Source organism: Notechis scutatus, chromosome 16 (assembly GCF_049901735.1).
Source record: "Notechis scutatus isolate UNSWTSFEM ecotype Mainland chromosome 16, rNotScu1.2, whole genome shotgun sequence".
NCBI classification, from domain to species: Eukaryota; Metazoa; Chordata; class Lepidosauria; order Squamata; family Elapidae; genus Notechis; species Notechis scutatus.
The window spans coordinates 595,087-619,806 of NC_142024.1; the positions used below are offsets into that span (position 1 = coordinate 595,087).

Consider the following 24,720-nt stretch of genomic DNA (forward strand, 5'->3'; position numbering starts at 1 on the left):
CGCAACATGATCGGGTGGGATCCAGCTCTACAAACAAACCCGGGAGGGATTTTATGGGATGGGGGACAGTCGGATTGGAGAGGAGAAAATAAGAATAAAACTCACGGATACGTCGAAAAAGAATGGCTGTCATTACACCGAGAGACTCAGTGTAAAAGCTGGACTGATCCAGAGAAGGCCACGCCACGTTTCTCTGGCTCTTAGGAGGCCATTTCCTGAAATCTGCCCTCTGAGACATTAAAATGCTCTAACTGGGATGGTTAGCGTGGTATTTGGAGCGTGTATCTGCTTCAGAAGTGTAAGGCTGCATTCTTAAGGGAAATTTGACTTAAAATAGGAGAATAGGATGGGATGATGGGATGGGATGGGATAGAATAGAGAATAGAATAGAATAGAATAGAATAGAATAGAATAGAATAGAATAGAATAGAATAGAATAGAATAGAATAGAATAGAATAGAATATAGAATAGAATAGAATAGAATAGAATAGAATAGAGAATGGAATGGAATGGAATAGAATAGAATAGAATAGAATAGAATAGAATAGAATAGAATAGAATAGAGATAGAATAGAATAGAGATAGAATAGTATAGAATAGAATAGAATAGAATAGAATAGAATAGAATAGAATAGAATAGAATAGAATAGAATAGAAATCTCACCTCATAACTCCTTCCCAATACAACATCCTCCAGGCTTCTCATCAGCAGAAGATCAGAACTACCCTTCATGGTTCTTGGGTCACCTGAATGATGGGAAGCCTCCTCCTCCTCTTCTTCTGGTCTTCTGCTGATGGGAAGCCTCCTCTTCATCATTCCAGTGGACCTTCATCTTGGTCTGGCCCGTCCACCGGATTGATGAGTGGGCAACGAATTGCCTCCTGGTTGGGTTGAGCTTCTCTCCAGCTTCTTCTCCCCACTGGCAGATCAGGAGAAGACTCTCCTCCGTGGACCTTGCTGCTAGGTCTCTTGTTCCCTTCTTTGCTCCCGGATCTCCGCCGGTGTTGGGGAGCGGTTATGGCAGTTGGCAGAAATGCATGACTTCTGCCGGCTCCAATAAGCCCATCCCGAGAACGCAGGCAGCCTCAAGCAAGGTTGTCCAGCCTACCTTCAAAGAGGAGCTGGAGATGACTCCTCGCTGCTTTTATTAACACGAACATTTCTGTCCTGCGGTTCCTGTTGAACCATTCTTCCCTTCCCCACCGCTTTGGAGATAGAAAACGTAGCGCGAGAAACTCCGAGCAGAGGAGTAAAATGACAGAAAACCGTCTGCTCGCTCAGCAGAATAAATTGTTAATTACTTCTCCCCTGATGGATTCCCCAGGTAGCTGCACAAACGTCCAAACACACCCGCACCACACAAGTGGAAGGAGCTAGCAGAGGTGAGCGAGGCAATGTTGTGGGCGGAAGGTCTTCTCGATGGTTGGTGGGAAGGAAAGCGCTTCCGCGACCTTCAGAGAAGCAGCCCTGAAGGCCCTTCCTAGGGGGCCCGGGGGCCTTCTCCTTGGTGGCCCCAACCAGCTGGAAGAAGCAGCTGGCCAAGGAGCAAAGGGGATCTTGGGCAACGTCAAGAGAAGCTACCAAACCATGGGGTTGTAGAGCGGGAAGGGGGGATCATCAAGTCTGACCTTCTACGGTGATCCTGAACTTCTTGAAGGTCTCCAGGGATGGAAGATCCACCCTTTCTGAAAAGGGTTGGATGGATGGATGGATGGATGGATGGATGGATGGATGGATGGATGGATGGATGGATGGATCCTAACAACAGGCCCACTGTGCTTGAACAGATGAAGGCCGTGCTGGGAAAGTTGTGAAGGCACATTTAAGCTCCACAAACAACATGAGAACATGGCTGGAATGGCCTCCAAGCTATCAGATCCCACCCTTTTGTGTCTCCTAGGGAGGGAAGGAGGGAGGGAGGAAAGGAGGGGAGAAGAAGAGAGGAAAAGGAGAAGAGGGGGAGGGAGGGAGAGTGCTAGGGTCCCTTAAATCTCCTCCTCCAGCAGAGCCTGCAGGAGAGAACAACCTCTGATGTCACGGGGGGGAGGCCTTTGCTGAAGGCCAAGCTGGACCCCAGCAATGAAGAGCGGTCACTCAACAGCTGTTCAGGCAGATGTTGCTGGCCGCAGCCGCCTCCGCTGGGCCTGGGATCTGTCTGGCCTCATTGTTATTGAGCGGCTGGGTTAACTTGGGCTCCAAGCCGAACTCCGGGCGAAGGTGCCGATTGGTCCTGAATGTGGCCCTGGCCAAGGAGGGGAGATGCCAGGCTGGCCCGGGAGGTCTGGGTGGCTGCTCCATGGCTGGAGGCTTTCGAGAAGAGACTGGACAGCCCTTTGTCCAGCAGGGTCGAAGGTCTCCTGGCTGAGCAGGGGGCTGGACTAGAAGACCTCCAGGGTCCCCTCCAATTCGGTTGTACTCCAGGAGAACCTCGATGAGCTCCTCTCCTCTCACCTTGGAGCTACAGAAAAAGGCCGTTTTCTCTCGTGGGTCCCAAACAATCGGCAGGTCTTTTGGCTGCCGTGTGGGTGGAGCCGCTCCCCCACGGGCATCCATGTGTGTTGCCAGGGGCAACCGAGCTCCCCATTGCAAGGCGCCCAACGTTCGCCAAGTTTTCCTCCAAAGGGGAGCTGGGAACGACGCAAAGGCAGCGAGTCCTTGGCTTGTGACTGTAAGGGAGCCAGGAATTGTGGTCATTAAGTGAGTCTCCATGGGACTACACCCCCACTTGTTTTGCAGGGGTCATTAGGCGAATGCAGCAGTTATAAAGCAAAGACCACAGTCACTAAGCGGATAGTTGTAAGTTGAGGCCTTCTTGCAATAGCCAAGTCCATTTTAGGTAGGTAGGTAGGTAAGAAGGAAGGAAGGAAGGAGAGAAAGGGAAGGAGGAAGGAAAAGAAGGGAGGACAGGAAAGAAAGAGAAGTAAGAGGAGAGGAGAGGAGAAGAGAAGGAATGAATATAGGGAAAGGGAAGGGAAGGGAAGAAACGCCGTGAGTCAGAGGCCTCCCTGATTCACCGACTTGATCGATCAAATGATCCCTTCCAATCCCCACCAGGCCCTTCAGATGAAAGCAGGGATCACTCAGACTTCTGCCATCCTTCCTGGCCTGAATATTTTCTTGAAGCTGGTGCCAAAATAAAATCCGATTTATTTATTTTTTTAAAAAAAAGCTTATTTCTTTTGTATTTTCTAAGCCGGTGAAAAGATTTCTTTTTCCCAAGTGGGATGGGTTAAAACACAGACTGTTTGCCCAGTAGGCAAATTTTGCTTTTTAAAAAAAGAAGGTATGTTCCCCCCCCCCGCCATTTCACGACTCAGTTTGGGGAATCTGGATTTTGCAGGGGGGGAGGACAATTTGAACGGCTGCAGGACGGTGGAGGACAGATCGGTGAAGAAGCAGGTGGATTACACGGCCGAAGCTATGAGAAACCGGGGGGTGGGGGAAATCCTTTCCTTCTTATTTGGGATTAAAATTATCTCAAGTGTGCATGAGCCGAACTTTCCATCAGTCTTAGAAACGAGAGCGGCTTCTCTCCCTGTGCTAATTAGCAAAAACAAAAAAAAAAAAACCACCACTTGACAATCTTATTTTTTCCTCGAATTACAACTACGGTGGAGCCCAAAATTCCCGCTGCTAAGCAAGACAGTCGTTAAACCAGTTTTGCCCCATTTTATGACCTTTCCTGCAGCTGTTGAGTAAGTAACATGGTTTGTTGAGTGAATCTGCTTTTTGGGTCGCAAAAGGGGCATCAGTTTGACCGTCATAAACACGAGTCAATTGCCCAGCATATAAATTTTGATTCCCGTGGCCACAGAGACGCTGCAATGGTTATAACTCTGAAAAATGGTCAGAAGTCACTTTTTCACTGCTGTTGTAAGTTCAAACGGTCACTAAATGAATAGTTGTAAATCAAGGACTATGTGCAAAAATGACCCATTGCAAAGATGGAGCATTTAAGGCTATACAGGGAAGAAGATGGACAGAAAAGTTTGACCAACAACAAATCTGAACAGAACAGAATAACAGCGTTGGAAGGGACCTCGGAGGTCTTCTAGTCCAACCCCCCCGCTCAGGGTTGTCTAATCTCTTCTTTAAAACTTCCAGGGTTGGAGCAATCACAACTTCTGGAGTTCTCTGTTTGAACCTCAAAGGAGCCCAGAGAAACTCTACGGATTCGAAGGAACAAAGTTGTTTGAAAACAAGACACTGCGAGAAATTGAAATTGACAGATTCACAAAAACAAACCAGCCAACAAAAAACAAACCAACAACCAGCAAACCACAGAAAGGAACTGAAATTGACGGAGTCACCAAATCGCCCCCCCCCCCCCAAAAAAAAAAAAGAACCAGCAACAGAAAGAAAACTGAAATTGACAGATTTATCAAAAGGAGAAAATATTGAAATGGCAAATTCACCACACAAAAAAAAACCCTATCCAGGAAGAAGCCAGAGAAAGAAAGCAAAAGTGACACACCAACGACATTGAAAACCAAAACCAACTCCGAAGTTGCCATCCCTGGACAGATGCCCCTGCTTGGAGAACGTACTACGGATGGACTCACAAAAGCGTCCCTTCAGAAACTTAAAAAGTCACATCAGATCAGTGGCTGGAAAGAACCAGGTTACCGACGGGATGGCCAACCGTCTGAGAAGATCAGGGACTTTGCCTTCCAACTTTCTGGAGGCCCCAGTGGAGACGATCCAGGGATGTCACCAGAAGAGGTGTGTGGCCCAAGCCTCTTGAGGTGGACGTTAAGGGCAGACTTGGTGGGAGCAGAAGGCCTCTTGGAAGTTCTTGGGCCCCACATGACCTCTGGTGAGATCTCCGCTTCTGAGGCACCACCAGAGGCGGGATGGAGACCCCCAACCATGCCATTCCTGCCTACCAATGGACCTCCTAGCTCCTCCATAGAAAACAGAACATCCAAGAAGACCCCAAGGACATCCATGAAGGCACCAAGGACAGAAGGACACCTACCTGAAGTATCTCCTGGTAGTTTAGGGGGTGCTGGTGGTGGGCCTTCTGCTTTTTTCCTGCTACCTCTGGATGTCGAAGGGGGAAGCAGCGTGCTGATGGGAGGGTTCTTAGGGGACCCAAGCCCTGGGCCGAGTCCTTTGGACTGGTCGGTCGTAGAAGCCGCCGTGGTGGTGGTGGAGACAGTGGTGGTGGTGGTCATGCTGCTGGTCACCCGTTCCAAAACTGAGGTGGCAGGACCATTGTAAATCCCAGGGATGGTGCTGGTCTCCAGGGCTTCCAAGGGGCTGGTGGATCCCCAGACGATGACCTCTGTCTCCATCGTTGGCCTGCTGTTGGCTCGGAGGTACCTTTTCCTCCGCTTCAAGTAAGCCTGCGACACGGTTCTCTTGCCCGTCAACGTGGGGTTGGCTTTCACGTGGCCGAGCGAGGGCGTCCGCCAGCTTCCCCACCAGAGGTCCGCCACATGGTGCCACCTTTTCAGACGGGACACGTTGGGCCACTGCCCGTTGGAGAGTTCCAAGTAGTCAAGGCTGGCTGGGAGTCCAAGCCTCCTGACTTGGGGTCCGTATCTAAAGCTCCACAAAAGATGGTGAGGGAATCCATACCAGCGGGCGGGTCTCTGTGGAAACGGGTGCCGGAGGTCTCGGCCCAACGACGCACAAGAGGAGACCTCCATGGCAAGTCGAAACATGGCTATTAAAATCCAAGCGTGGCTTCGTGCAGGAGAAGCTGACCTGAGGAGAGAGAGAGAGAAGTGGGTTAGATATGGACGTCCACGAAGCCAAACATCTCGAGATGGCTGTAGGACAGAGGAGGGACCTAAGGGAACGTTGCCCTCAGCATCAAGGTCAACCAGGTTTCCAGCCCTTGGCCAGCTGGCCTCCCCCCCCCAATGTGTTGTAAATACTCCAGGTCCGGAATAACCACGTTCCTCAACCACAATCTGATTCTAACCTTGCCGTAGAACCCCAACAGGGTTCTCCTTAATTTTCATGTCTTCCCCCGGTGTCCCTATTCTTCTTCTCATTGAACATCCTAATTTCATATTCTAGAATGTGACTATTGTAAATTATAGTGTACTCTTCCTTGGACAACCCCTTACTACAACCATAGTTGCTCTCAACCCTCATGCCTATGGATCAGCGTTGAGATCTCTTCGTCTGGCCTCGCCTTCTGTCAAGTTCCACCTCTGCCACCTTCTCCAGAACTTTGTTGTTTCAGCAGAACCGTCTCCGAGCCACCCTTGGGTGGGCTTTCAACTCCTTTTTCTGTCTAAGGACCGACTCTTGATCAACTCCCAGAAATTGCACAGCTGAGAATCCTCACCACAGAAGGTTCTTTGATGAGGCCTCCTGACCTCCTCCTCCTCCTCCACTCCTCCGTCTTTACGCTCAACCACGAGCACCAAACAATGTTCCTTTGGAAACGAGCTGTGCTTCTCGCCCCTTCCACACCCGCCAACTCGTGTTTCCTTTGACGGAGTAAGAGCCCCATTGAAACAAGCCATTCCCTGGAAGGAGGCGAACCTGTTCTAGGCAGATGGAGCGAGATGGGATCAACTCCTCCACAGATTCAGCTACTTCTTAAATGGGGTCCTGGTCTAGAACCTGAAGACCAGGCCTCTCAATGTAGGTGGAGAACGGAGAAGACCGCCACCTTTGTTAAATGGGAAGAACGTCTTGTGGGGATCTTCACACATCGTTATAAACATACACACCATTAGGAGTTGAACTGAGAGCCCCGGAACCTTTCCGTCTTTCTGGAAGCTGGTGGGAGAAACGGACACGCCTCATATAAGACCCGGCGTCGCTTAGCCGGGGAAATCGTGGTTCCAGTTGCACTTGTAAGCGGAGGACTCTATAAGTGCAAACTCGCTGTTTGTATTGAATGGCAAAATGAGGGGCCTTGGCCTCGACCAACCCCTGAAGGGCTGCAGAGGGAGGAGGAGGAGGAGGAGGGAGGAGGAAGGAGTTACTCTTTGGAGGAAAAACTGGTGGTAGCTGAGCTTTGGTTCTTGTTATAGGTGTTTATGTGACACCATCTGCCTCCTCTTCCTCCTCCTTTCACTCTCCTCCTCCTCTTTCTCCTCTACCTCCTCCTCCATCTCCTTCTTTCTTCCTCCTCCTCCTCTTTCTCCTTCTCTTCTTCCTTGTCCTTCTTTCTCCTCCTCTTCCTCCTCTACCTCCTCCTCCATCTCCTTCTTTCTTCCTCCCCCTCTTTCTCCTCTTCTTCCTTGTCCTCCTCTTTCTCCTCCTCTTCCTCCTTTGCCTGCTCCTTCATCTCATTCTCTTCCTCCTTCCCCTTACTGCCTTGTCCTCTTTTTTTCTTTCCCTTTTTCCTTCCTTCCTTCCTTCCTTCCTTCCCTCCCTCCCTCCCTCCTCCTCCTGGGGTCGTAAGTCGAAGACTCTCTTGGAAAGCTGCCCCGTGGCTCCAAGCATGCTGGGGCTGTGATTGTGTGCATCTCACAACTGCGCTACAGTGGGTGCATAGCTTTCCTGCCCCTGCCTCTTGCCACACACACACACACACACACACAGACCCCGAGAGAAATCTTCAGATTGCATGAAGCGAGTTAGATGTGGTTTGGATCGGAGTTTGACACACCGTGATAAATGACAAGCCAGTTTTAAGGACACGACTCGATTTCAGCTGTTCTGCGGAAGGCAGAACTGCTGACTTTCACCTGGCCGGGCCCCCAAGTTCCCTGCGGATGTGCCTCAGTTCCCCCCACCGTTTCACAAGTCCTTTGATGACTTCAACTCCAGAGCCTGGCCAGGATGGAGAGATAGAGAGATAGAGAGACAGACAGATGAGATAGGATATAGATAGACTAGATAGAGGGAAGATAGAGAAAAATAGCTATAGAGGAAAGAGAGATAGATGATAGGTAAATAGATAGGCAGATAGGCAGACAGATACCGATAGACTGTCATCTAGTTAACCTTTACTATTTCCTCTCTCTATCCTTTATCTCTTTGTCTACTATCTATCTATCTATCTATCTATCTATCTATCTATCTATCTATCGTCTCTCACTCTATCTTTGTTTATCTGCTGCTTATTTAGGATGGATAGATAGATGGATACAGTGATCCAGGGACAGTTATATGATAAATAATAGATAGATGCATAGAGAGAAAGAGATAGAGATACAGAGATAGATAAAGGGATAGATAGAAGATAAATAATAGATAGATGGATGGATGGATGGGCAAGCAGGCAGGCAGGAGGCCAACTGTCCCATGGATTAAAATCAAATTGTCTGGGTCCTATTGAGTCTCCAATTTGAGACTCTGATCGGAAACCAGAAGAGTTTCACCTGCTGACCAGTTTTGCAGGTTTCTGGCCCATCCTGAGGTCCCCTCGGTCTGCCATTTTGCAGAATTGGAGCTGGTCAGCCCCGTGTTCCTCTAGCCAAAGGCCCCCGACCTCTGGGTCAGGCAATGGAGATGACCCCCCACCCCCCGTCGGGCTGCCCCGTCCGATGGAGACGCTCCCCTTGCAGAGCCTCCACAACCTTTTGGGCGCCAGGTAGTTGGTGTCGGTGCCCGAGTGTGTGCAGGGATGTGTGAGTGGTGACAAGATGCATTTCGGCATACAACAGGCGTGTGTGGGAGTTTGCGGTTGTCTAGGCAACACAGCACTCCTCCTTTGGCAAGACACACGAGGCAATTGTGTGTTCCCAGAGCTGATCCTAGCACAACAACACAAAAGACTCTTTGGCGGGGACTTGAGGTGGGCTCCTCCTAAGCCTGGAGAGTGAGAGGAGGAGGAGGAGGAGGAACCCGCTTCCTTTGCAAAAGCCCCTCCTGCCAGCATCTGCCGAACGCTCGGCTTTAAAAGGCAAATATGCTTGAAAATCAAACTTGAAATTATATTTTTAATTTAATTTTAATCTTGAAATCCCCTGGCTTTGGAGGCATCAGCTGGCAAAGCACAGAACCTTTTGGAGTGGAGTCATCTCTCTCTTTCTCTCTTTCATTCTTTCTCTCTTTCTTTCTCTCTTTCTCTTTCTCTCTCCCTCCCTCTCCCTCCCTCCCCCTCTCTCTCTCCTTTTCTCTCCGAGACATTAAGTGAGTCTTGCCCCATCTTATGACCTTTCAGGCCACAGTCATTAAGTGAATTGAGTGAGGAGTAACATGGTCGTTAAGCGAGTCCAGCTTCCTCATTGACTTTGCTGGTCAAAAAGGGGGGTCCTCTGACCCCCCCCCCAGGGAGCCTGCGATGGTCGTAAGTGGGGAAATGGTCCTAAGTCACTTTTTTTTCAGTGCCCTTGTAACTTCCCTGTGGAATTTTTAGCCTCTGTTCTTCTCCAGGCAGGGCTGCCAAAAACTGGAGGAATCGTGGGGGGGAAAGGGGAGCAACGCGAGGAGGAGAGACGAATGGGGGTTCATTGCGCGGAAGACCATTTTCCGTACTAAATTGCTCTGGCCTGGAGAGCATCCGGTTCGGACCTTCTGGTGTCCTCCAGGGACACAACTGGCCAAGGCGGTGGTTTCTCTAGCCCTTCACAGCAGCGACTGCACAAGGCCGGCTTTTCTGGGGATCAAGGCCAAGGCCAAGAGGGGGTGTGTGGATCTGCCAGCCTCGGAGGGGCTCTCTGAACGGGATCGGCTTCTAAGCGTTTGGCCCCCTGGGGACCCATCTGAGGGCTCAGCCTCACGCCCCCCTCACCACTTGGGAGGCCCCCTTCTCACAACCTTGTCTTCCTCTAAGCGAAGGAAGGAAGGAAGGACAGAGAGAGAGAGAAGGAGAAAGGGAGGGAGGGAGAAAGAAGAACAGAAAGAGCAGAAGAAAAGGAGGAGGGAGGAAATGAAGAAAGGAAAGAACAGAAAGGAAAGAAGAGAGGGAGGGAGGGAAGGAAGGAAAGAATAGAAAAAGAGAGAGAGAGAAAGGAAGGAAGGAACAAAGGGAGGGAGGGATGAAGGGAAGTGCTTTTCCCCCCTCCTGTCCCAATACAATTTTGGCCTCCAGGACGCCAGCTGTGAAAAGGCCAGAAGCCAGGATCTAGCCACCTTCGAACGGCCATTGACGGGAGGGCAACAAGGGAAGGAGTACAGCACACACCACCCAGACAGAGCCCTGGAGGGTCCTGGGTGACCCCCCGGTCCCTGGGTTGCATGAAGAACACCTAAAGAACTCGGGAAGGAGGAGAGAGCTCAGCCACGTCCCCGTTTGGACGCTATGGTTCCTTTTCCCCTCTCCGCAACGGCCAAGAGAACCTCACCAGATAAATGTGGATTTTCAAGGTGAGTTCGAAATGGGGGCGGTGGAGGCTGCCTTAATGATTCCGCCAAGGTTATTTTCAGGAAAAGGACAGCCAGCCTGACAAAAAAACAATGGATATTTGCCTCTCTTCCAGGGCAGGGACTCCTCGACGTACGACTGCAACCCCCTGCTGGAGCCTTTCAGACAGGTGGCTGTCCAAGCTCTTCTTAAGCCCTCCAAGTGCTGGAGGACCCACAACCTCTGCAGTTCCACCCGTGAATCGTTCTCCCCATCAGGAAATGTCTCCTTGGTTCTAGGTTGCTTCTCTCCTTCCTTAGTTTCCCTCCATGGCTGGGTGGACAGAAGGGCAGAGGATCTCCTGCCTTGAATTGGACTAGAAGACCTCCAAGGTCCCTCCCAACTCTGGTTCTTCCGTAGTCTTCCTCCTGCCCTCTCCTGATCTGGAAGAAGTTCTGGAGAAGAAGAGCCTACGTGGACAAGGGACACTGCCAGGACTGCAGGGGACACAAATTGTGAGCCCATGACTTGTTTTGTGTCCTTGGAAAGAAGATTCCCCAGTTGTGATGGCCAACCCTTCAACCTGCAGCCAAGCTATGTGTCCACCAGCCTGGAACGATAGTTGCACAGGGAGCTTCGTCTGCCTTTCCCTCTCCCCCCCCCCGTGCACTCTTCCAGCCACATGATTCTCCACGTTGGAAAAACTCCCGTGGGCGCTTTCCAGGTTCGTTGGCAGCCAGCTCACATTCCCCATCCGCCAATCCCCTGATCCACATGCAGATGCCACTCAGTTCAGCTGGCAAAATATCACTGGATGTTTATTTATTAAACATCAGCAGGCATGGGGGGAAACAGGAGGAAAAGAGAGAGAAAGAGAGAGAGGTGAGAGATGAAATGATAATAGATAGATAAGATAGATAGATAGATAGATAGATAGATAGATAGATAGATAGATAGATAGATAGATAGATAGATAGATAGATAGATAGATGGATGAAGAGAGACAGAGAGACAGAGGGATATAGAACATCTTGTACTGATGGCATTACCTAGTTGGGTAATGAAAGCAAGAAAATAGCCAAGGTCACAGACCACCAAAGAGCCCACAGTCCTCCTCCTCCTCCTCCTCTCCACAAACTCCGCTCCCTTTTAGCACTGATGATGTTACCTAATTGGGTCACAAAACATCTACAAGAAAGCCACCCAGCTCAGAGACCCTCCATTCTCTGTTTTTGACCAATCCTATATTAAAATCTCCCCCCTTTTTTTGAGTCCACCTCCCCCCTCTTGCAAAAGGCGTTGGCTTGATTTGGTGGCAAAGCCCAGCCCTTCGGCAGAGAACGAGCAACGCTGAAAGAGCCGTGAGAAACATCTGTGGACGGAGACCTTCCCCACTGTGGGAGGATGTTGAGAATCCAATCTGGATTTTGGGGTGTGGGGGGGGGGGGAAGAGCGTGGCTCACTTCGCAGCCTGAAGGGGTGCCCGAGGAGGGGGCCAGGAATCTGGGTTTAGCTGGGTCAGGCAGAAGCGATCTAATGGAGAAGAGATTGTCCATTAAGTGAGCAGCAGGATGGAAATCAAAGCCACGGGAGAACTGCCTCCATCTGGCGAACATCTGAGTACCAGCGGAGACACGGAGGCAGGAGTTAGATTGGAGCAAATTAGACAAACTCCAGGCCTCAGAAACCAGGATTCCAGCTGAATCTACGTCTGTTGATTAGGCTGGGCCCATAACTCCTCCTCACGTTTCATGCCAGAAGGACGTGGTATCCAAGTAGCAGAGGGGAAGCGCATGCAGATGTTAGACTGGAGCAAATTAGACAAAGTTGACCCAGCTTACAAACTAGGATTAAGGTTGAATCTAGGTCTGTTGGCCAGACCAAGCCCATAACTCCTCACGTTTCATGCCAGAAGGAGGTGACCTTCAGTGGGCCACTTCTAGAAGGTGAGAAGGTGGCTCAAGGAGGACATCTCCAAAAGCCTGCAGAGATATCCGTCGCCCAAATGGAAATGAAAGGAGGGAAGGGAGTTTCATATCAACCGACATCGTCCTCCTGACCCGCCTCTTCGTCGGACATCAGGATCCAATTTTCGCACGAGGTCCCCTGGGATCATGTGGCAGGAGGTTGACAGGGTGCGAGATTTCGGAAGTAGGTGCGATTTGACAAGTGGCAACAGGAGACGGATGGCGCGAGGTCTCCGGGGAGAAGGCGAGGCTGCGTCAGCCGCCTGGCATTTGGCCAAGTCACAAGCTTTCAGGGCGGCTGTCACATTTGACATCCATGGATTCAATGATAATTGTGTTTTAGACACAAACGCTCTTTCACAAGATTGGGTTTTTTTCTTTTAAAGTAGTCCTCCTTAGAACCACAATCAGGCCCAAACTTTTATGTTGTTAAACGAGACATTTGTGAAGTGGGTTTCGCCCCGTTTTAGGAAGTTGAACCACAGAAGTCGTTAAATTAGTAACGCTTAACGTTAAGTGAACTTTGCTTTTCAAAAGGTCGCTAAAGGGGATCACTTGACCCCCCACCACCACGAGACTGTGGCCATCATAAATGTGAATCAGTTGTCAATAAATCCCGTGACCACCGGGACGCTACAACGGTCGTAAATGTGAGAAACGGTCCTTTTTCTCAGTGCCGTTGTAACTTTCAGCGGTCACAGATTAGATTAACAGAGTTGGAAGGGACCTTGTAAGCCATCTAGTCCAACCCCCCACCCCACCCAGTCACTAAATGAACTGTCGTAAGTCGAGGACTAGCTGAATCCCACAGTGGCGCACAACTTCATTTTTTCTCCCAACATATAAGGCGCTTTTATTCCACGGCCTGCTTTTAAGAAGACGTTCTGCCTATTTCACTTTTATTCGGGTTTTTCTTCGGTTCCTGGAGGTAAAAAGTCCATGAATCAACCTCAACAGGGACGTAACCTCGGTTCTCCCTCTGGCACCAAAGATAATCACGAAATGAAAGGACTTTTCCATCCTGTATTTCTCGCTTGGAAACGTCCGGAGGGGTTTTACATAAAATTATCTTTGCTGATTCCAAAATGGGTTGAGCAGATCTTGATTTAAGGCAAAGGTGGCACCTCCGTGGGATGAAGGTCGGTTTCTGGGGATATCAAGGGATGAATGGATGTATTTTTTTAAAAAATAGACTAATAAGGAAGCAGTGTGCCCTTACTTTTCTCCAGGGCGTTTCTTTCGACTTCCGAATCCACCTACAGAACATCAGAATCCTAGGGTTGGGAGGGAGCCTGGAGGTCTTCTAGTCCAGCCCAAGCTGCTCAAGCAGGAGAGCCTCTCTCTACCCTCCTGCACCAATGATGCCCAGCCTCGTCCCGTGATGGAGCACCCACAACTTCCGCAGGCAGCTCATCCCTCCGGTTCTCCTTAAATTCTAGGTTGGGTCTCTCCATCCGTGGCTTCTTGCCTTGCCTTCGGGCACTTTGGAGAAACAGGTTGACCCTCCTCTTCTCTGGGGCAGCCCCTCCAGTCCTGGGGGACAGTTATCCTGCCCGTCCTGATGGGGGGGCCTTGGAGGTCTTATCATCAAGGCTGGAGACCCTCGGCCCCCCTTGTCTTGGTCTCTTATTCTATCATCCCAGATCAACCGATCAGTGGAGGGGCTTCCCTCCAGAAGCCCTGGGGTGGTCCATCACTGGAATGGGGGGAGGGTCTCCTGCCTTGAGCAGGGCGGGGGGTTGGACTAGAGGACCTCGGAGGCCCCTCCCAAGCGCAGAATTCTATCAATGACTTCCCAGGATGAGACGCCTTCGGAGTCAGAGAAAGCTCTTCTGGCAATCGTCTGCGGGGGGTCATGGGAGTCCCGAGGGACTGAATGTGTGAAGCAGGTGCACATTTCAGGCCCCACAACGGGGCCTTGTTTCCACCAGACGCGGTTGGAGCGTGGCAGAGGCAGAGGGAGGCGGGGGGCTGGCCTTCGGTCCCATGAAAACCCCAACTGTCTGTCCGCCTTGGGACAAGGCGGCCACTGTTTGGGGGAGATCCTTCAGGAGGGAGGGACGGGTTCCAAGAAGGGGTGCGGCAACACTCACACTCACACACACACAGACACACTCTAGTATGGCGGTAGGGAGAGAAGGAAGAGTAAGAACATGCCTCCCTTTGGGCGTAAAAATGGAGGCCGCCGTGTGGCTTGTGGGTCTTTGTGCCAAGGGAGGCGGGTGAGGGCTGGCAGATGAGCCTGGAATGATCAGTTTGGAATTAAAAAAATACTTCCAGGCAGAGCTTCCACCCAACCTTAGTCGCTTTACAAGGGATGGACTTCAACTCCCAGAATTCCCCAGCTCTGCAGTGGGGTTATGACCTGTCAGAGAGCACCAAGGAAGCCACGACCCTTCTCCTTCCCCCTTTTCTCCATCTCCTCCTCCTCCTCCCCTCTGCAAAACTCCTTGCCTTCTAGCCCTGGTGATGTAACCTAGTTTGGTAATGAAACGTCTGCAAGGAAACAGCCATGCTCAGAAAGCCCTAAGAACCCCACAAACTTATGAATATTAGACAAAACTGAAGAAAAGTGAACCTCTCCTCCTTCGACTCTTCCAGCATAAAGTTCAAATCAGCATCCAATATTTTTTTTTCTTTTTAACAGCATTAACTTCCTCTTATCCCAAGAAGCATCTTCGATATTCATTAAGACTTTGAGCCACTGATTAATCAGTACGAAGTTAGCCAACTCTTTAATTCGATCGCCCATCCTTGTTATCCGCTTTAAAAAAACACACCTTCTTTAATTGTCTTTTTTAAAAGGTACATTTGCAATGGTGTAAAACGCATTTTGATGCTGTCCGTAATTCGGTTTTTAGGGGCTGCTAACCTGCCTGGACCTGACTGTGGGAATCAAAGCTGTTTTAATTGACTCTCCTGCCTTTCCACCATTTTAGACAAACGGACGATTGCTGGCAATAAGCAGAAGATTGAAAAACTTAATTAGCAATAAGCTGATCTTCTCCAGGCTTCGCCCTTCTTTTAACCCACAAATTCCAATAAAAAAGGGGAGGAAAGTAATACAATTACTTTGCATTTTTCACAATGAGATTATTCCAGAATCTATATATATATATATTTTCCTTGCGAATGAGGCTCTAAATAATCTTTTCACCCCCGACGTTTTCTAAATAGACTGGAAATTTGGGGGGATTTGAACTTCAAGGGATCCTTTCTGAGGGATCAGTATTGTATGATAACAGCAACTCTATACAGGTAGCCTCAACGTGTGACCACAACAGAGCCCAAAATTATGTTATTAAGTGAGACATTTGCAGCTATAGGTAGTCCTCGGCTTAGATGTCACCACTAGATGTCGGCAAAGACCAGGCAGGCAAGGAAGTTGAGCTCAATACTGCCTCTAGTGGCTGGTCCAGTTATTGAGGCCAAACCTGATCAGGTGATTTATGAGCAAAGCTTTTGAGCTCCTAATTTATGGAGCCATAAAGTCATACCTGAAGGCAAGTTCTCTTCAAGCCCCTTGCCAAATGTTGAATATTTCTTTTTAAGTGAAGTGTTTGGCTGGTCTCAGCAGCAGCCAATTGGAGAGAAGTGTGGGCCAAGATCTATAATGGCTTTCTTTTCAAGTGTGTGTGTGTGTGTGTGTGAGAGAGAGAGAGAGAGAGAGAGAGAATTGAGCCCAAAGTTTCTGTTACTAAGCGAGACATTGTTAAATATGTTTCCTTCCTTCCTTCTCTCCTATTCTCCTTCCTTCCCTCCTTTCCTTCCTCCCTCCTTCCCTCCTTTCTTTTTTCTCCTGTTTTTTCCCCTTTTCTCCTTCTTTCCTTCCTTCCTTCCTTCCTTCCTTCCTTCCTTCCTTCCTTCCTTCCTTCCTTCTCCTTCTTTCCTTTTTCTTTCTTCTTCCTTTATTTTTCTTCCTTCTCTCGCTTTCTCTTTCCTCCCTCCTTCCCTTTATTTTTCTTGTTTCTCTTTCTTGTTTCTCCTGCTTCCTTTCCCTTTTCTCCTTCTTTCTCCCTCCCTCCCTCCCTTTTCTTCTTTCTCCTTCCTTCCTTTCTTCTTTCCTCTTCCTCCCTCCCTCTTCTCACCAGAGAGGCAACTAGGGACAGGGAGCAAGATCGCACGTTGTGGGAAGGGGGCCAACACTTAACAGAAGGTTTTTTGGACCAGACCCCGTGATTTACCTTCAGATCTTCCCGTTTGGGAATAACCTTGAGGGCTTGTAAGTGCATCACACGCTCCTTTCCTCCCCCTCAGTCAAACCCCCGATGCCTCCCAGGCCCCTTTTGGGACACCCCTCCACTAAAGCCCCCCATGTGGCTCCCTCTCAAAAGCCCAGCGAGTGTTCCTGGCACCCCAAAGAGCATCCGTGTCCCCCCAAACCTCCAACCTCCCTTTTGGGCCAGCAAAGGGACCCCTGAACAGGCTAAAACCGCAACAGGTCCAGCATCCCTCTGTGCATGCTCAGAGTCTGCTCTCAACCAGCCGAAGACAACGAAGGAGATTCTCGACAGCCGGGCAGAAAAGCCATTGTTTGAAAGATTTTGCAAAAAATAAAATAAAATGCAGAATCCGGGACGGGCGGCATTTGCAGGGAAGCCCCAGGCCGGCCGGTGCAGCTGAGGGCAAAACCGGGGGGCTTGGATAGCTTGGCAAAGGCCTCGGCCGGTTAGCACCGCTTTGCCACACGAGGCGATCCAGGCAAGGAGAGACCGCAAAGCGGCAGTTCCAAGAGCTCCCGCAGGCTGGTCCAGCCGTAGCTGCGGCTGCAATCCCAGAGTTATGGCCGCCTGCAGACCGGCACGAAAGAGGAATCCTCCTCGCCTTCCCCGACCCGAGGGTCAGGGGGGAGGGGGAGGGCATGCTGGCAAGGAGGTGCTACTTTGCAGGGCATACAGCCCCCCCCCTCCCACCTGAGCCCAACACATCCCTGGCTGAAGGGGGAAGCGAGTTTTGCCCCATTTCGCCACCTTTCTTGCCACTGTTGTTAAGTGAAGCACCGCCATTGTTAAATTAGCCACACGGTTGTTAAGTGAATCTGGCCTCCCCATTGGCTTTGCTGGTTGGAAGGTCGCAAAAGGGGATTGCATGACCTCGAAATCATCATAAGTATGAACCTGTTGCCCTCCCTTCCTCCCTCTCTCCTTCCTTCGTTCCTCCCTCCCTTCCTCTCCCCCCTCTCTCCCCATTCCTCCCTCCCTCCCTCTTTCTCCTTCCTCCCTTCTTGTCTCCCTCCATTCCTTCCTCCCTCCTTCTCCTTCCTCCCTTCCTTCCTTCCCCTCTGTCTCTCTCCATTCCTCCCTCCCTCCTCCTTCCCTTCTTTCTTGTCTCCCTCCATTCCTTCCTAACTCCCTCCCTCTTTCTCCTTCCGTCCTTCACTTTCCTCTCTTTTTCCTCCCTCCCTCCCTCCTTTCCTTCCTTCCTTAATTCTCCTTCTTTCTTTCTTTCATTCCTCCTCCTCCTCCTCCTCTTCCTCCTGCTAGGTTTACTTACACCCCTCTTTAGGTATTTTATCATTCCATCCATTTTGTGCCTCCAGACCGCGACTTCCATCCCTCCTAAGGGCCAAAATGGGAGATAAGCAGCCCTCCTAACGGAATGAATAAACTACACAAATAAATGAATTCCGCCTCAGGGGGCTGATCCTCTCCCCCCCCCACCAATAATAATGCAAGGCATCCCCACCAAAGGCGTCGGCCTTGGTTTGAATGCGCCCATCCTTACAAACCATGGCTTGTTTAACCTAAGTGCAGAATTGGTGCTCTGCCTTCTCACTCGGTTCCAGTGAATGACCGAGACACACAAACACACACAGACACCTTAGGAATACGCGCGCACACACACACACACACACACACATGAAGTAGTGAATGAACCACGGCTGCCTTTTCTCTTCCCTAAGGCTAAAATCGGGGGGGAGGGGGAGGGGGGGGCAAATGCCAAACTTTTAAAGGCCAGCCAGTCCTTCCTTTCAGGTAAATGGCAAACCCAACAGAGATGGACCCTGAAATATTTACACAGATAGTCCTTGACTTACAACAGTTCATTTAGTGACCGTTCAAAGTTACAAAAAGGGACTTACGATCGTTTTTCACACTTATGACCGCTGCAGCATTTCCCTCTGGTCACGTGATCAAAATTGGCAACCGACTCGTATTTACGATGAGTCCCCAGGGTCACCTGATCCCCTTTTGTGACCTCCTGACGAGCCAAGTCAATCCGGAAGCTGGATTCACTTAACAACCATTTTAATTAATTTAACAGCGGTGGTGATTCACTTAACAACAATGCAAGAAAGGTCATAAAATGGGGCAAAATTCACTTAACGACTGTCTCACTTAAGCAACAGAAACGTTGGGCCCCATTGTACGTTGTAAGTCGAGAACCTGCATAACAACCCAAAGAAAATCTTCAGAGGGGTTTCAAGAAAAGAAGAAAAAGAACAGACAATAAAGTCCTTTTTTTAAAAAATGAAAGTGGAGAAAGGAGACTAAAATCCCGAGCACCCTGATCTTGTAAAATCGTTCATAAGTCCAAAGATTTCAAAGCAGAATTCAGATTCCAGAAATGAAAACTGGCTTTGAAATTCACCGTTTAGTTCTTTGTTAATTTCCTGCGCTTAAGGACTTCTGCGCTTTCTTTAAAACTGGGGACCAGGCTGCCCAAATGAACGGACAACCTTCTCCCGCCTGCACTGCACGCCCGAGGAGACTCTGATGGCTGGCTGTGTTTCTCCCACTGTCCTTTTGCTGCACCGAAGGAGCGGGGAGCAGTTGTCATGGTGCTGAACACAAGCCAACATGGGCACCAGGAAACGCCTTGCCAGAATCAAACCAAGGTCAGTCCGTTTCTGGCTTCCTGCATGCAAAGCGGCTCCAGGGAAACTTGCAAGCCAGCTTTGCAAAAACCCAGGAACCAGAGTCCTGGGGCAACCGGGCACAGCAGTGAGCCAACCAAGGGGATTTCCAGCTTGAATCTCAGCCCCGTTGCAAAACATTCACAGAGTCTCTTCTGCTTCTCTTCCGTTGTACTAAACCACAGTTTGTGTCTGAACAGGGGACGGTAGACTGAGTTCAATCGCCCAGGGTGCTAAATCTCTCTTTGGCATCCATCTAAGCACAGCCAAAAGTTATTCTCCAAACCAAAAATGCCTCTTTCCCTGCGCCTTGGCATCGCCTCCAGCTGGTCTGAGCTTTTCCCAAGCACAATTTTGCTAGTGCAAACCACACACACACACACTGTCTGTCTCTCTCTCTCCAGCTGCATATGCCTGCTTAACAAAAAGTGGCTTCTAGAGAAGTTCAAAGACTTGTCCCTGAGGTCAAGGACTGGCCAACATCTTCTCTGCTTCCGTTCACTCCAAATACACACACACACACACACACACAGACACACACACGTATTTCATCCTTTCCTTTCCTTAACTCTCCTTTCCTATTCAAAACTCTGCCTGGGCTGGCCATAAGAGTCGCTTCGCAGTTCATTTCTTGGCGATTTTCCTCTTGAACCTCCCCAGCAGATCAGCTCCATAAATCACCCACCGTGTCCACAGATAGGATCCCGACTGCCTTGCTGGGGATCAGCTGTTTATTAATCACCAGAATTGGTTCACGCTTTGCAGGGATCACATGCCCCGAAAACGCTTCCTTGGGACTTCGCAGGGTCTGATTCCCTGTCCCAGTTTTTTGTTTTTTTGTTTTATAAAAATTAGGTTAAAATTGTAGCTTGGAGCAGGGGAGGCGTTCCACCGAGCGCAGATGGAGAGGGGAGAACCTGATGTTTTATTTTATTTTTAATGTTTGCCATGGAGTCGGCTGTCAGTCCCTGGCACGGAGAGGGTTAAGAGCCAGACCTGATTAAGATTTTCTTCTTAGAAATAATAAATCCTGGGTGGGTGGGTGGGAAGAGAGGGAGGGAGGGGGGGGCTTATCCTTCCTGGAAACAGCAGATTGAAGCCAGACTGGAAGAAGTCAGCATTCCCCCCCCACCCCAAAAGAAGCTTTGTGAATCCTGCGTGAGGTTTTGCAAGCGTTGTCAAAACCGGGACCTTTGACGAGGCTTCCCCCGCTGGCAGGGGTCAGGGCTCCAAAAAAGGAACAACCCAAAGGGACCCACAACCAGGCCGAGAGGCTGGCAGGGCAGCATTTGAAGAGGGCGAATGTTTCCTTCTGTGTCAAGTTCGGGGCGAGTATGGAGAAGGTAGAGACGCCAAGCATCGCACATAAACAGAATTAAATGGATGAGATTGGGCGAAACGAGCAGGCAAGACCGACTTTAATCACACACACAAAAACAACCCACAAGCATCTCAATTTATCCCCCCACCCGTTTTTAAGAAAAGAAGAAAAAAGAAGACGCTGCTTGACACACACACAACAATAAGCCAGAGTGAGACCTCATTCTTTGCATGAAGAAAAGATGCTGGTCATCTTATTATTATTGTTATTATCATTATTAGATTATCTATTATCTATCGGTATTAGATTATTTTCTTCGGAAACTGCCAGGATAAGTGAAGATTTGACCTTCCTCCCACACACTGCCCCCACTCACCCCTATCCCTGTTTGGAGAGTCACAAAGAAGGGAGGAATAGAATTCATTTTCAGACACAAGGATGAAGGGATGGAATATAGAGTGACGGGGGGGTGGAAGGGACCTTGGAGGTCATCTAGCCCAACCCCCAACCCCCGCCTGAGCAGGAGACCTTACACCATCGTGGACAGACGGTTGTCCAGTCTCTTCTGGAAAACCTCCACCTTAGTTAGCTTATGGGAGGCAACCTCGATTTCCACGCCTAAGAAAGATGGGCGGCATCGCTCCACGCACACCCCAGCGTCGGAATTCGCCCCGGGTTTCAATTCAGCTTCGTTGGGTCGTCTGAACGGACGGTCTCCTCCTGGTGAGATCCCCGAGGGGGTCGTGGAGGCCCTGGACACGCTCCTCCTCGCCCACCCGCGAAGTTTGCTGCATTCCCACCCGAGAGAGAGGCGGGAAGGACGGGGGAGGGGGCGAACAATGCCCGCAACGCTCCCTTACACACGCGCGCGCGGCTGCCCCGGGAACAGCGGGGAGTGGCGGGTTCACCTTCACATGTACCCGGGTTGGCTCGCGCGCCCCGCGGGGCCGGAGGGATTTTTTGTCCGCCAAGCCAACTTCTCTCAGGTCTGGCCGGGGTCCAACCAACTCCCTCCCCCCCACCCCCAAAAAAGAGGTCGTGTAAATGGGCGGCGCGGTGCCCACTTTCTCCCCCACCCCAGTCCCCGGGCACACGTGTCTGTGCGTGCGTGGCAGGCTGTTGCATAAACACCCGGGCAACTTGAGGCTCGCCTTTTGCACGCGTCTGGCTGCACGTCGGAGGGTAAGTCCTTGGCAGCGGCTGGGGCGACACGCGTGACGCTCTGCTGGACACCAGCCCTGGCGCTGCCCGGAGGGGGCTCGGCGGCTCGGAGGGGGCGCTTCGCAGTCGGCCCCACGCAGCCGCCCGCCTTCTCGGGTGGCAGCCTCCGGGGACGAGCGCCAGCGCCCCCGCCCTCGCCGCGTGGAGACAGCGGTTCCAGCTGCTGCGCCATCGCCTGCCAAGGGGGGCGGGGGGCGGCGGCGAGCCCCCTTCCCGCCCGCCGCAAAGAGCCGCCGCTTTCCCTGGTCCTGAAAGTGTCGGTGAAAGTCGCCCACCCGCGGAGGGAGCAGCGCGGCTTGCACCCCCGCCCGCCTCAGAGCCGGGGAAGTTGGAAGCGACGGTGGCCCCCTCCTCTAATCCCTCCGCCCCCTCCCCGCCCGGCCCCACGCGCGGAGCAGCCCCCTTACCTGGTCGCCGAAACCCACTGCATCCACATTGTCACGCCGGCGGTGGCAGAAAAGGGGAGGAGGGAGGGGGCTCAAATCTTCCCAGCCATGCGGGGAGAGTGGGGGGGGTCGCCGCTGCAGCCGACCAGCGGAGAAAGAGGGAGGGAGGGAGAGAGCCAGAGGGCGACCCCCGCCTCCCCCACAAAGCCGCCGCCGCCGCGAAGTTGGCCCGGGCAGGCGGAGGGGTCAGCGGGGGCGCCGGAGCCGGCCCGAGTGGGGGGCGCGAGCCGCCCCCCGGCAGCCGCCCAGGGTCATGGAAGGGGGGCGGCGGGCAGTGGGCGAGGGGTCAGCCTGGCCGGGAGGCGCCTGAGGTCAGCCGGGCCGCCGCCGCCGCCCTCTCCTCCTCCTCTTCCTCCTCCTCCTCCGCAGAGCATCCAGGCGGCTCCCGCCGGCCGGTCCCGCTGCCCGGTGCCCGCCGCCGCTTCCTCCGCTCGCTGGCTGGCTCGGCAGCTGCGCCGCTGCAGCCCGCCGGTGGCTCTGGCTGGCTCCGACGCTGCTGCTGCCGACGCCGCGTGGCCCAGCCCCGCCTGACGTCACCCCCAGGAGCTGGGGGGGCATGAACCCCCTTGTCTTCCTTCGCCCCCACCCCCACCCGAGGCCGTGGGGCGGAGGGAAGACACGGGGCACCAGGAAGGGGCACTCCAGGGCCCATCCGCCACAGCCAGGCGGCCAGGATGCTAGGCGAACAGCCGGAAAGCGGACTCCAAACTCCATCGGACCCAGCCAGGGGGCTCAAGTGACCACCAGCATGCTGGGGGAAGGGACTGGACTCCAAGGCCCATCTGCCCCGGTCGGGTGGCCAGCTGACCACCAGGATGCTGGGGGATACTGGAAGGAGGAGGGGGGGGAGGTCTAAAAGGGAGGAGGGGGCAGAAAGAAGAAGGGGTTTGTTTCAGACTCACCTGGAGCCCAAAGCATTCGAACAGCCTCTTTGCTGGGCTAAACCAGGGTTTCTTTAAACTACGGTTTGCCAACCGAGCCATGGTTATTGGGCACAGCTGCCTGCCTGGCGCTAACTGGTAGGTGACATTGAATTCATGCTAAATTTATTTCGTGCAGCTAATGCCGCTGGGTCTTCCCAGGTCACCAGGATTAATGCTGCTCTTTGGGTCCACTAAGGCTGATAATCCGGTGGGCGCTTGGAGGGCGCTGGGGGTGATGGGTGGGAGAGTCCTCTGAAAGTACTAAGAGGTCAACACGAGGTCTTATCAAAGTTGCCCGGGGTTGGAAAAGAGGAAGGTTTTGTGAGGGGAACTTTACGCCGAGCACTTTTGAAGGAAGGGGTAAGTGATTTGGTCGTCCTCAGGGCCAAACTCAGCCACATGGGTCCTTTGGGATGGTCTGAGTCCCCCCCCCACCAAACATGGGCACTTTAAGATGGATGGACTTCAACTCCCAGGATTCCCCAGGGGGAAGGAAGGAGAAGGAAGGAAGGAAGGAAGGTAGAAGAAAGACATGAGAAGAAGGAAGAAGGAGAAGGAAAGGAGGGGAGGGAGGGAGGAAGGAAGGAAGGAAGGAAGGGGAGGATAAAAGGAAGGCAGTGAGGGAAGAAAGAAAGAGAAAGATAGAAGAAGGAAGGAAAGAAGGGAGAAAGGGAGGGAAGGTTGGGAGGAAGGGAGGGAGGAGAATAAAGGAAGGGGAAAGGAGGGGAAAGAAGGGAGGAGAAAGAGTGAACAGAAGGAAGGGAGGGAGGAAAGAAGGGTGGGAGGAAAAGGAGGATAGAAGGAAGATGGTGAGGGAAGGAAGGAGATAGAAGGAAGAAGGGAGGGAACAAGGGAGGAAGGAAGGAAGGGGGAATAGAAGGAAGGCAGTGAGGGAAGGAGAAAGATAGAAGAAGGAAGGAAAGAAGAGAGGTTGAGAGGGAGGGAGGAGAATAAAGGAAGGGAGGAGAAAGGAGGGGAAGGAAGGGAGGAGAAAGAGAGGACAGAAGAAGAGAGGGAGGGAGGAAGATAGCTGGGGAATTCTGGGAGTTGAAGTCCACCCATCTTAAAGTTGTCAAATTTGGCAAACTCTGCACTAAAATATCTCTCTCTTCACTGTCTTTTCCAGTACAGTTGCAACTCAAAAGTTTCCAGATTTTCAGGGTTGCCATCTTGGTTAGTCCCAGCAAAACAACAACAACAATTTGTAATGGTTTTTTTTTTATAAAAAAGGAGCCGCAGTAAGCAAAGGGGGCTTTGAAACGCCTTTAAAGGAAGGTTTGAAGAAGAAAACCCTTCGGGGATCCCACAGACAGACAGAAAGGGAGAAAAACAAAGTTTTGAGCCAACAAATGAAGCCAGTTCAAAAGTTAAAAGGCAGCCTACAAATTAACTGCGAGGCTCTGCTCATCTCGAGTCCTCAAAAATGGCTCCTTGAGATGGGAAAAGTAGCCCCAAATTGAAGAAAATCTGCTTTTATTTTGGAGGGAGGTGAGTTTATAGCCGCATCACCTCAAAAATAAAACTCCCTGCCTCTCAAAGCAGGGCATAAATAATATAGAATGCAATAAATAAGTCAGCTCTGTTTATTTTATAGGTTGGAAGAGGCCCAGAAGTTTTATGGCAATTTTCAGTGTTCCTGGGCATTTAAATATATATATATATATATTTTCCCAGCCCTTTCCGGGAAAGTACGGGGCTCTTCAAGCCCTTCGTGAATTCCTTCTCCCTCCTTTGGATTTTTAATATTTAGGCAGGGGGTTATTGATATTGATCCTTCCTT

General features: G+C 51.2%; 1 protein-coding gene across 3 annotated transcripts in view; it reads right to left on the reverse strand.

Moving 5' to 3' along the window:
- Positions 1-23,046, reverse strand: part of AJAP1 (adherens junctions associated protein 1) — a 40,668-nt gene extending 17,622 nt beyond the window's left edge. The window contains exons 1-2 of one of the 3 annotated variants that reach the window (XM_026685609.2): positions 22,920-23,046; positions 4,981-5,714 (exon numbers count right to left, since the gene is read on the reverse strand). In XM_026685609.2, coding sequence (XP_026541394.1) covers positions 4,981-5,671 — 691 coding nt within the window. In that variant the 5' untranslated portion in view covers positions 5,672-5,714; positions 22,920-23,046. Of the gene's footprint in view, positions 1-4,980; positions 5,715-21,978; positions 22,492-22,919 lie in introns of those variants that run through there. The other 2 variants (XM_087944547.1, XM_087944548.1) reach the window with 2 other exon arrangements.
- Positions 23,047-24,720: the final 1,674 nt, after the last annotated feature.